General features: G+C 42.3%; 1 protein-coding gene across 1 annotated transcript; it reads left to right on the top strand.

Moving 5' to 3' along the window:
- Window positions 1-9,471: 9,471 nt before the first annotated feature.
- Window positions 9,472-11,371, top strand: LOC148999019 (uncharacterized). The gene is made up of 2 exons (XM_089141531.1): window positions 9,472-10,527; window positions 10,640-11,371. The coding sequence occupies exons 1-2, from the start codon at window positions 9,472-9,474 to the stop codon at window positions 11,369-11,371; spliced, it is 1,788 nt and encodes a 595-aa protein (XP_088997657.1).
- Window positions 11,372-13,193: the final 1,822 nt, after the last annotated feature.

The raw sequence follows: 13,193 nt of genomic DNA, 5'->3' as shown, positions 1-13,193 counted from the left end.
TGTGTGAAATACTTAGAATAGCATGATTATGATGTTTATTTGAAAAAAATTGATCGAAATCTTGGTTTAAAGTCAAAACTTCAGCAAGAAGAATTTGGGGATTTTGCATTTTAGGTCAAAATTGGATTTTTGAAAATTACAAAATTGGTGGAATCAAACTACATGTACATATCCACAACATCATTTTAAGCATGTAGCAATTGATTTCGTGCGAAAAATCCAAGCAGTTAGTGAGACATCGAAATTTTTCTGAAGATAGGCGATTTCGGTTGCGAAAGAGATGTGAAAGTGCAAGATTGTGTTAAAACTTGTTGTCTAAGTTTGGCATTGTGTTAAAAACTTATGGAACATGTTTCTAAGTGTTCCTAAACATGATTTCTAGCAATAGACATAAGCAACACATGGTTTTTGATGAAATGCAAGCATGAGAAGATGAATTTGAGAATGAGAATGAGTGTTTACCTTGTATGATGATCTAAGTGTGATGTAGTGTTGTTGTTGAAGCACCAAACTACTTGGAAAACACTTAGAAAGACCTTAGCACTTTTTTCCCATGGCTCCCTCCCAAGTTTGCAAGGTTTGGAATGAGTTTGAATGAGGATTTGTGACTTAAAATGCGAATTTTCGCATGCTGTGAGCCTTGGTCGACTGATTGGTTGACTGGGCCAATCGACCAAGCAATCAACCAATGGACCCAATAGCTCCAATTTCTGATGAATTTTGGAAAAATGTGATTTTTGTCCTATGATTAATTGTTTGATGACTAAATGGATATATTTGAGCATAATTTAAAATTTTTAATCATTTGGACTTGTGGATTATGTTGAAACTTTGAAATTCGATATTTTGATGTTTTTCGTTCTGTAGAATGGTTCTGTTGAGAAGTGGTCGTGGTGGATCCAGTAGCCACAGGAATGGTGAGATACCTCTTGGCGGTTCTGAGATACCCCTTGATGGTTCTGATTAGCAGACCCACACTGGTGATCAGGGTACTCATGACATACTCGGTGCCCCGAACATCGGAAATTTCCGTGATATTGCCAATATTATGGGCAATATGATGCAGCAATAGGCGAACCAGTTCAATCAGATGCTAGCGGGTTTCATGACTCTGCACAATGAGACTCGTGCTAGTGCCAACGAAAATCCTCATGCCGCAATTCCGAATGCGGAAAGGTTGGCTGGAACTCCTCATACTAGTTTGATGGAGAGTTTCTTGAAGCTACAAGTGCCCACTTTCACTGGTGTATCCAAAGATACCTTGTTTCCTAACAAGTGGTTGCGTGACTTGGAGAAGGCATTCCGACATCTGCAATGCTCTGAAGCCCAAAAGATTCTGTTTGTTGAATAGAAGTTGCAACACAAAGCTGATGCCTGGTGGACCTCCACTCGGCCTATCTTGGAAGGGTTGCACACAGGTGTTGTGTCATGGGAAGTTTTTAAAAAGGCATTTTGTAAGAATTATTTCCCTGAAGCCATGAAGTATGCAAAAGAGAATGAGTTTATGACCTTGACGCAAGGATCCCTGTCGGTGTTAGAATACCAACAGAAGTTTGAGGAACTCCACTTCTTTGCTCCTGATTCTCTGAAGCTTGACCATGCTAAGGCAAAGAAATTCTGTAAAGGATTGCGGCCAACAATTAAAGCATACCTCACTATTCAGCCTATCGAGAGCTATGCTCAAGTGGTTCAAAACTCAAAGAAGTTAGAAGAGACTGAGAAGGAGAGCACTCGTGTGCAAAGACCGTGGCAGTCAAGGAACCCTGATTTAGTGGACCGTACTGAGTGACGCTTAATGAGACTTGCACCTTACCCTACTCCTGCTTTCCAGCCTAGGAGTGTAGGTCAGAGTCCTAGATTTCAGCAAGCCGGCCAGTATAATCAGTATGGAGGAAATCGGCAATTAATGAACGTCCCAAATGCTAGGCTTGTGAATGCAATTCCTAGGCCTTTGGTTCAGAAGCCTCCAGTTGCAGCTACCCCTGTTTGACTTAAAGATTCTGTTTGCTTCTTCTGTAAGCAGACCGGTCACTTTGCTCATGCCTGTCCAAAGAGGTCAGTTCAACAGTCTGCTCCTTTAGTGAAGAGTACTTCTGCCCCTCCTTCTGGTAGAGTGTTCAGTATTTCCAGTACTGAACAAAATGCAAACCATGATGTGGTTACAGGTACATTGTTAGTTGCTTCTATTCATGCATTTCTCTTATTTGATACGGGTGCATCCCACTCATTTATATCATCTACATTCATCAAGAAAACTGACCTAACACCTGAGAATTTATCTAGTTGTTTATTGATTAGTACTCCTACTGGATCTATGGTGAAACTAGATAAGGTGTTAGCTAAATGTCCTATTTTGGTTGGTGAGAAGAACTTAGAAGCCAATTTAGTACTTCTGGATATGAAAGAATTTGATATCATTTTGGGAATCGATTGGTTGATAGCCCACAAAGCTGTAATTCTTTGCTCTTCAAAGAAAATTCAGTTTCAGATTGATGGAAGTTCAATTTTTGAATTTCAAGGAGAAAAAGGAAGAATTGATAAGAAGACCTTGACCGCATTGATGCAAGTCTGTGCTTTAGTAGAAGATGCTTCACCTAAAAGCAAGGTAAAGGAAGAGAAGAAGTTAGAAGAAGTCAAGGTTGTCTGTGACTTCGTTGATATCTTTCCTAGTGATTTGTCAGGGCTGCCTCCTGATAGGGATGTTGAATTCTCAATAGATCTAATCCCTGGAGCTGCTCCGGTGTCAAAGGCTCCGTATAGAATGGCTCCTACCAAACTGAAAGAACAACAAAACCAGTTGAATGAGCTCTTAGATAGAGGTTTTATACAGCCTAGTGTATCACCTTGGGGAGCTCCGGTCTTGTTTGTCAAGAAGAAAGATGGTAGTATGCGTCTATGCATTGATTACCATGAGTTAAACAAGTTGACAATCAAGAATAGGTTTCCGCTGCCCAGGATTGACGATCTCTTCGATCAGTTGAAAGGCGCAGCCATATTCTCGAAGATTGACTTGAGATCTGGATATCACTAGTTGAAAGTGAAGCCTAGTGATATTTTCAAGATAGCGTTCAGAACAAGGTACGGGCATTATGAGTTTAGAGTCATGCCCTTCGGTTTGACTAATGCTCCTACTGTGTTCATGGACCTCATGAACCGAGTATTTCATGATGTGCTTGATAAATTTGTGATAGTTTTTATCGATGACATCTTGATTTACTCGAAGAATGAAGAAGAACATGCAAGGCATCTAAATCTCACTTTGCAAAGACTACGAGAAAAGAAGCTTTATGCTAAGTTCAGCAAGTGTGATTTTTGGCTAAAAAAGGGTAGTATTTCTCAGTCATGTGGTTTTAGTGGAAGGTATTCGAGTTGACCCCGAAAAGGTACAAGCAATTGCCAATTGGGAAAGACTGAAGACTGTGATGAAAATAAGGAGTTTCCTTGGATTGGCAGGATACTACAGAAGGTTTATTGAGAACTTTTCTAGGTTGGCTTCTCCCATGACTAAGCTGACTAGAAAAGAAGAGAAGTTTGTTTGGTCTGACACATGTGAAAAGAATTTTTAAGAGTTGAAAGATAGATTGACAAGTGCCCCAGTGTTGACTATACCTGATAGTTCCGGCGGTTTGACAGTTTATACCAACGCGTCAAAGATTGGTTTGGGTTGTGTGCTGATGCAACATGGTAAGGTTGTAGCCTATGCTTCTCGGCAATTGAAAGATTATGAGCGGAATTACCCCCACTCATGATTTGGAACTTGCCGCTGTTGTCTTCGCTTTGAAGATTTGGAGACATTACCTCTATGGTGAGAAAATTTCTATTTTCATGGATCATAAGAGTTTGAAATACTTCTTTACCCAAAAGGAGTTAAATATGAGACAAAGAAGATGGTTGGAATTGGTCTCTAATTAAGACTGTGACATTCAATAGTTTATACCGACGCGTCAAAGATTGGTTTGGGTTGCGTGCTGATGCAACATGGTAAGGTCATAGCCTATGCTTCTCAGCAATTGAAAGATTATGAGCGGAATTACCCCACTCATGATTTGAAACTTTCCGCTATTGTCTTCGCTTTGAAGATTTGGAGACATTACCTCTATGGTGAGAAAATTTCTATTTTCACGGATCATAAAACTTTGAAATACTTCTTTACCCAAAAGGAAATATAAAACACAAACCAAACAAAACAACTATTCGTTTTTTTTTTTTTTTCACTCTCTCACCCCCCCCCCCCCACCCCCTTCCTTTTCTTCCCCCCCCCCCCACCCACCCCAAAACACAATCCCCACAACACTCCCCCCCCCCCCCCCCCCTCCCCTCCCCCCCCCCCCTTTTTTATTTTGTTCCCCCCCCCCCAGCTCCCTTTTTTTTTTCTTTTCCCCCCCACCCCCCCCCCCCCCCCCCACCCAACTTTCTCCCCCCACCTCCCTCTTATCCCCCCCCCATTTCTAACCCGTTAACCTATGGTTTCGGGACCGCGAACCCGGGCCTTGAGTCGGCAACAACTGTGGACCATTCGAGTTGAGCCCGAAGGTTCGGAGGAGGACCAAATGATCGTGGATGAACCTAGTGATGATTTGATAACTCTCATGGAGTTTAAAAGAAGAGAGAAGATTCATCACGATGGTGTTAAAAGGCGGTTTTGGCATATTCGTAAATCGGCGATGGATAATCCAATGGAGACAAATAAGGTATCAAATCGAAGATCGTCGAAATACCTTTCCAACGAGCTAAAATTCACTGAATTCCGAGTCCGTTTGGGGGTCCAACCATGGACAGAAAGTTGGGCCGGTTGGGTGAACCAATCCCCCACCCTATTTTCTATTTAGGGGCAAAAACGGAATTTCGAATTCTTAAACCCTATTTTATGTTTTAACTCATCCGTAGCCGCATTTTTATTTTACAAGAACGACTTTGAGGCTGCGGGAAGAGGAGAAACGAAAGAGGGGGCGATTTCCATTCTTCCGGAGGCATTCTGTGATTCGAATCTTCAAGAAAATTTCAAGAAAGGTTAGTTTTATTTAATCCTTCTCTTACTCACAATTTTGTGAGTATTTTCTCTCCTTCCCTTTTGAGGAATCTTGAAAGGGAAGCATGTTTAGGTTGATAGCTTATTTCTCAATTTTCATTTTAATGTCGCTTTCTAATAAATGAGTTATTGGTGCAATCCCATGATAAGGGTGATTCATTTTGACTCTCTAGGTTACCCACGGGTGATTTATGAGAGCCAATTTGGGGCACTGTGATTTAGGTCAAATTAAATTAAATTGAGAATACCCTTGTGATCTCTTTATTTCCAATTAATTTTTCCCCACAATTTCATTTCATTTCGACTTCAATTAAAGACAAAATTATAACTTTTAGCCGATTTAGGTTAAAAGGGTGAGTTAAAACCTAGAGTTCTATTTGGGGTTGTTACGGGAATATTTTTACATATTTTACTAAACCCAAATTAATTCTTATTTTTATTTGGTTAATCCTTTTGCATGATTAGGATAAATTACCCAAAGTTTATTTCCTTGTGGGAAGAGATATTGATCTGTGGAGAAATACCAAAGTAAAAGGTGAGGAATAACCAACCCATTATATTGAATTGATTGTTGTTGTTTTATATCTTTTGATAAATATGAATTGTCATAATATATGTTTATCATTATTACTTATGATGTTGCCTCTTGCTGTGAAATATATTAATGTTGTTATGATATGGAATGTGAATGTATGTGAAGGGAGAAGAGAAATATTATTATTTCTTCTACCTTGTATTATCTCGTTTGGGTTGTGGGTTCGCCCATCGCCCTAGTTATATGATTGCTTAGTTGTGGTTGGAGAATGGGGAATGCCCTTTTGGCATTTCGCCATAGGATACCGAGAGGAGGCGGTATGGGACGCATTCCTATGGTGCCCTTGGCGCTTTCCCTAACTACCGGTTGGCATATTTAGGGCATGTCTAGAAGTGTTGGGCTAGGTGACCTCTTGAGTACTACTACTCTTCCGGCAGGGGTATTGAAGCCGGTTAACCCGTGATGGTAGTGGCTGGGTCCTGTATCGAGCAGGCCCACTATCATCATTGAGAGGTAGGGTTGCATATAACAGATAAGGGCTCATGGGCACTCAAGACCGGTGAAACGACCCGTGAGAGGACATGGAGATCATCCTGTCTATTATATGTGGATGATCACTGGTTAAGGGATGTAATCCAACAGATGCCTCCCGTTGAGGATTACATTCATAGGTGGGAAGGTATTGAACCAACAGAGCACTAGGCGTGAGGGGAGATATCCGGACCATTGTAGTACGAGACTCGTATGACCTGCACCGGGCTTAGGTTTGTCCCCGACACGCGCCGGATCTTATGCCAATGGTGATGTGAGAGAGTGGTGACTTAATCCCCAACCATGGCTCGATGAGACTTTACCCAACAACCGCGGAGAACCCAACGGGACGTGCTTAAGTGCCGTGAGGGAAGAGTGATGAGACTGCCCCAAGAAGACTGGTGTTTGACTTAATGCGTGTCTACTTTAGAGACTACATTATAGAGTTAGGAATCTCATATCATCACTTTGCATTTGTTTATTTATATTATTAAATACATGTTTGTCTTATGAATGTTGAAATTGGAATTGTATGAAGATATGATGTGATTGTGTTACCTCACTGAGTTCTATGAACTCATTCCTTTATTTTGTTATTTCTTTAGACTGTTCTACAGGTCATGGGACCCCTTTTTCGTTGAGGATCCCTTATCGGTGGTTACCCGGACGGTGAAATTGGAGACGAAGTGGAGGCTCATGACTCTTCCTGTTCCTGCCAAGACTGCTCTTATGGAGAGTCTTTTCCTTAGAATTCTTTAGATTATTTCCGCTGCAACATTATATATTCTTTCTTTTCGTATAACTCTGATGTTCAGTTTTGAAAGGATTTTGAATATTGTAATCCTTTCTTTTCATTTTTGATTATTAAATACTTGAACTGATTTATCTCTGGTCCATTTAAATTTACTTTATCATGTATTGTATGGAATTGTCCCTGAACCTAGATCTTGCGGTGTATCACCCCCACGGGTATTCGGGTATGACCGGATCCGGCTGGGTGGGGTGTGACAGAAGGTGGTATCAGAGCCAGGTTCATACAAGTCCTAACTTTATATGATACAGTAGGGGCATCTGAGTCATCGATCCATAAATGACTCTATTGAATAGGAGTGAATAATAGGCTTAACATGAACTTAGGAAAAATTTGAATTTTTCAAGTGCATAATGAATCCAATTTTAATAAGATACAATAAGTATATGAAATCCAAAGTCACATATGCTATTAATCCAACTGAAGCATAAATCATAATAAGTATATGAAATATCAAAATTCATAACTGGTAAAATTTTAGATTCAAAATATTACAACCCCATATCAAGTGGAAGAGCGTGGACAAACACGCATAATAAATTATATGTTCGAAATAAAATAAAACTGAGGTGGAACAAGTAAATCTCTAGCGCTCTGGCGGGGGCATGTACTGACGAAGGAAGTTCTCCCAATGCTCGACTCGGGCATGGATGTCTCTCATTCGTCGGACCATCTCCTGCTGTTGAGTGTGAATTTCTACAATTTGCTGACCCATAAAATTTTGATTCTGCTGTACTCTTCCAATTGCGGCCAAGAGTGTTTCCCACATGGCGGGATCAACTGCGGGTATCGGTGGAGCCTTCCTACTACGGGAAGACTCACCCTTCTCCATGTGACACTCTGTTGGCACATGCTTCTGTTGCTTACCTCCTTCATCATCATCCGTTAAAACTGGAGAGTTGGGTCCATCTCGAATATCCATTTGAGATATAAGTTTCCTCCCAATGTTGTCTCCCATATTTTCTCTCAATTCTTCTGTGCCAGAGAAGTCTACTCCGAAGTGTTTGAAGATTCGAGTTAAGAGACGCCCGTGCCCAATGTGTGATACCTCTGGATTTTGCACTTTATGAATCATTGCACACTGAATGATGTATGCAAGGTCTATGCGATATCCCACATAAATGGCGAAAGTGATGAACGCCTGCATGATCGATATCTCATCTTGATGCCCACCTTTGGGCAAGATGTTGCGACTCACAATGCGAGAAATAAGTCTCGGAGAAGGAAGCATGTTTCTCCCCAGTCGCACGTGATCGCACTCGCGATTGCACAGCATCGAAAAGATGAGGAATCTCTCGGTGTAATTAATGAAATCATTCCCACCGCCGGGTGGAATCCACCTCATCTCATCGGGTACGTATGGTACATCCATAATTGCAGCTAATAACTCAGTGTTGAATTGGATGAGTGTACCTCTAACCCGAGACCGGATAGTGAGAACGGTTCCTCCATCGTTATCTGGAAGCTCAGCAAAAGTCAGATTGCTGTAAAAGTATCGGATCAAATCGGGGTAAGCCGGTTCGTTGAAGTTCAGCATGCTGCCCCATCCTAGTGCTGCAAATCTTTCATATACCTTGAATGGAGCCACTGGGAGCGGCTCAACGAACCGTTCATACTCAATGAGACGATTTTGGAAGGAGTTGAGATACAACGTTTCTGCTTCGACGGTGTCGAATAATTCGGGATGTTGGACTCCCCGAACTCGTCCACGACCTTTACCACGTGGAGCCATCTGAGTTTTGGAAAAAAAAAAAAAATTTGAAAAGTGAAGAGAATAATATGAGGATAGTGGATCTAAAAGAATACATGAAATCCCACTTGCAAAAAAAAAAAACGTGAAAACCAAGCAAAATCTCACAAAAGAATTATGTGGTGAAAGGTTACCTTTGGTTTCGCGGATGATTTGCTGTCGGAGGTGCGTTTGAGCATTGTACGTGGCTAGGTCGAAGCTAGAGGTATGGAAGACCTAACCCCAAAGTAGGAGAGGAAAGTGAAAAGGTGAAAAGAGGTGAGAAAAGTGTGAAAAATCATGTTTTTGGGGGTGGGAGATCGTATAAAACGACCCCCCCAAAGGAGGTTGGCGCGCTAGCGTGCGCAGCGCAGGGCTGCGCAGACGGCCACGCTAGCAGCAGACGGCTGCGTAGCCGTCTACGCGTGCAGCGCCAGCGCGAGCGCCACACGCAGAGTGGTTTCCGAACGAAAAAAAAAAAAAAAAAAAAATGTCTGACAGATCTCTGATTTCCAGAGAGCTGCCGGGCGTGTGACCGGTAGCATGAAGCGCCCGAGCCAACCCCCTGGTCAAAAAAAAAAAAAAAAAAAAATCTATTTGGCAGATCTCTGATTTCCAGAGAGCTGCCGGGCGTGTGGCCGGTGGCATGAAGCACCCGGGCCAACCCCCTTTCCACAAAAAAAAAAAAAAAAAAAAAAAAAAATCTGGAATCTTTTCATGCGCTTCAACTGGTTTTTTCATGCTTGCTTTTAACTCATCTATTGCTGGAGTTGGATATAAAGATTTGATGTTTTATGTCGTGATTTTGGAATTAATGAGTTTATGGTGTTATCAGGATGGTTAATTTGAGGAATCGATCGGTCGGAAACGGAAGTACCGAGGGCTCTCCTAATGATTCCAGTCAAGTAGGAGTAGATGGTGTTCGTCTACCTAATACAGAAACGCCGGCTACTCAAGAAGGTATCATACCCGAAGCACCACCGTTGGCCACAACTCAGGATGTGTTCAACATTATAACAAACATGATGCACCAGCAGCAGACTCAGATCAATGCTCTCATGCAAGGAGTGGTGGCTATAGGGAACAGGCCTGCACCTCAAGCCCCTGGTGCTGGAACCTCCGCTCAGGGAGGGAATGATGGGACTACCGGTGTTGTATCTCACAACAGATTGATGGAACAATTCCTCAAGCTTCGTGTCCCAGCATTCTCAGGAATCACGAAGGACGTCTTGTTCCCGAATAAGTGGTTAAGAGAAATGGAGAAAGCTTTCCGTCACTTAAGGTGTGATGAGGAACAGAAGATAGTGTGTGCTGAACAAAAGCTTCAACATGAGGCGGATGCTTGGTGGAACGCCACCCAACCTGTCTTGGCGGCAAAGCATCCAGTGATCACGTGGGAGATTTTCAAGGAAGCATTCTGCGAAAACTACTTCCCAATGTCGGTAAGAGACTCCAAAGAAGCTGAATTCATGGCGCTTCAGCGGGGGCCTCTCTCTCTTCTTGATTATCAACGAAATTCGAGGAGCTCTTCTTCTTTGCTCCAAGCATTTATGAGGGCTGACTTGGAGAAAGCCAAGAAATTCGCGAAAGGTTTGAGGCCAACCATCGGAACTTATATGGCCATACAACCTATCACGAGTTATGCTCAAGTGGTGCAAGCGGCGAAAAAGATTGAGGAAGGTGAAAGAGAGACCTACCAACTGCAGAGAAGTCTAGCTAATAAGGGTCCCAGTCCTTATGTCAGCAGAAATCAAGGAAGGTTCAATAGGCCTTCACCTTACCCCAGCACTCATTTTCAACCAAGAGGATCAGGGTTTGGTTATGGGAATAGTGGTGCACCTATGCGGCCAGCTGGTACTACTCCACCATCGGGACCTATCTATGCAAACCGCGTCCCGTAAATGGCCCTAGACCAGCAGTCCAGCCAGCTGCGTTCGAGGTTCGGGAGAGATTTTATGCTTCTATTGCAAGAAACCTGGACATCTTGCTCGTTTCTGCCCACAGAAAGGAAGCCAGCCTAATACTTCATTCAGGCCACCTCAACAACCTCAGGCGGGAAAGATGTATAGTGTGACTGGAACTGAGATAGACCAGAGTCATGATGTGGTGACAGGTACTCTTCTTATTGCTTCAGTTCCTGCATTTATATTGTTTGACACTGGAGCCTCACACTCATTTATTGCATCATCATTTGTGAGGCGTACTTCTTTACCATCTAGTAAATTGTGTCATGAACTAGTGGTTAGTACACCTACTCAGACTCTAGTAAAACTTAATGAAGTAGTTGGACCTTGTCCTATAACCGTTGAAGGAAAAGACTTAGAGGCTCAACTTGTGAAATTGGATATGAAGGACTTTGATGCTATCTTAGGCATGGATTGGCTAACAAGACACAAGGCGCTCATCTCATGTTCGAAAAGAAGGTTCAATTTCATCCCATTGATAGCCCCCGCCTTTGAGTTCCAAGGTGATTTGGGAAAACAATGTGAGAAGACTTTAGTGGCAGCACTTCAAGTTAAAGAACTAGTTGGAGGTGCTAAACTTTGTGCTTTTATTGAAGAAAAGAAGGAAGTGAAATCCATTGAAGACCTTAAAGTAGTGAAGAATTTCAGGGATGTTTTTCCTGATGAATTACCCGGGATACCCCCGAAAGAGAGTTGGAATTTGCCATTGAATTGGTACCTGGAGCTGCACCGGTGTCCAAAGCTCCTTACAGAATGGCACCCATGGAGTTAAAAGAACTTCAAGACCAACTAAATGAGCTACTAGGGAGAGGTTTCATTCAACCTAGTGTATCTCCTTGGGGAGCTCCGGTGTTGTTTGTGAAGAAGAAGGATGGAAGTATGAGGATGTGTATCGACTATAGAGAGTTGAACAAACTTACTATCAAGAATAGATATCCCTTACCGAGAATTGATGATTTGTTTGATCAATTGAAGGGAGCCTCAATTTTCTCTAAAATTGATTTGCGGTCAGGATATCATCAACTGAGAGTGAAAGCCAATGACATATGTAAAACGGCTTTTAGGACTCGATATGGTCATTACGAATTCAAAGTGATGCCGTTCGGTCTGACTAATGCACCAGCTGCTTTCATGGATTTGATGAATAGGATATTTCATGATGTCTTAGATAAATTTATCATAGTTTTTATTGATGACATCTTAATTTATTCTAAGGATGAGAAAGAGCATGTCGAACACTTAAGATTTGCTTTGCAAAGGTTAAGAGAAAAGAAGTTGTATGCGAAGTTTTCCAAGTGTGAATTTTGGCTTTCACAAGTAGTGTTTTTGGGACATGTTGTATCTGCAGACGGAATCAAAGTGGATCCAGATAAGGTCAAGGCAGTGGCAGATTGGGACCAACCCAAATCGGTCACCGAAATCAGAAGTTTCCTGGGACTTGCTGGATACTATAGGAGATTCATTGAAAATTTCTCTAGGTTATCCGCCCCAATGACAAGATTGACGAAGAAAGGCGTAAAGTTCGTGTGGAGTGAATCATGTGAAAAGAACTTCCAAGAGTTGAAGAAGAGATTGACTAATGCACCGGTTTTGACTGCACTCGATAACTCGGAGGATTGACGGTCTACACGGATGCATCAAAGATCGGTCTTGGTTGTGTGTTAATGCAACATGGAAAAGTGGTAGCCTATGCATCACGGCAACTCAAGGATTATGAACACAACTATCCCACCCATGATCTTGAGTTGGCTGCGGTGGTTTTTGCTTTGAAGATATGGCGCCACTACCTTTATGGAGAGAAGATAGCCATCTTCACCGACCATAAGAGCTTGAAATACTTTTTCACCCGAAGGAGTTGAATATGAGACAACGTCGGTGGTTGGAGCTGGTAACGGACTATGATTGCGATATCCAAGTACCATCCGGTAAAGCAAATGTAGTGGCCGATGCCTTGAGTAGGAAGAGCACTCGGGGAGTGACTGATCTTAACGTTCTTAGTAAAACGTTGTTGAACTCTATTGTGAGGTTTGAGTTGGAGATTTTACCGGAAGGTTCTGAGGTAATCCTTGCCGCATTGACAGCAAGGCCTACCCTAAGAGATAGGATTATTACCTTGCAGTCTTCAGATCCTTTGTTGCAAGAGAAGTTAGAGAAGATTTCTTCAGACCCTCAACAGGTGATTGACTTTACTTTATCCTCCGATAATGCTTTAGTGTACAAGGGAAGAATATGCGTACCGGCGAATGAAGATCTTAGGAAAGAGATTTTGGGTGAAGCACATTACTCTGTGTTCACTGTGCATCCCGGTAGCACCAAGATGTACAAAGACTTGAAAGAGCACTATTGGTGGGTTGGTCTGAAAAGCGATGTTGAAGACTTTGTGGCCAAGTGTGGAACTTGCCAAAGGGTAAAAGCCGTTCGACAACCATCTGCAGGTCTTTTGCAACCACTTCATGTGCCAAGTTGGAAGTGGGAAGACATCACGATGGACTTCGTCACGAGTTTGCCTCGGACCAATAAAGGAAACGACACAGTGTGGGTAGTGGTGGACCGATTGACAAAATCGGCACATTTTATTCCTATGAAGATTACTT

Source organism: Hakea prostrata, unplaced genomic scaffold (genome assembly GCF_041222555.1).
Source record: "Hakea prostrata isolate BN-2017 unplaced genomic scaffold, UWA_Hpros_2 contig_65, whole genome shotgun sequence".
Lineage (NCBI taxonomy): Eukaryota > Viridiplantae > Streptophyta > Magnoliopsida > Proteales > Proteaceae > Hakea > Hakea prostrata.
This window is presented reverse-complemented; position numbering and strand designations above follow the sequence as displayed.

Bases quoted from the DNA above. Each gene is read 5' to 3' on its own strand.
- LOC148999019 (XM_089141531.1), top strand. From the start codon at position 9,472: ATGGTTAATTTGAGGAATCGATCGGTCGGAAACGGAAGTACCGAGGGC. The intron at 10,528-10,639 runs GTCCCGTAAATG...TTCTGCCCACAG, and splicing joins GACCTATCTATGCAAACCGC to AAAGGAAGCCAGCCTAATAC.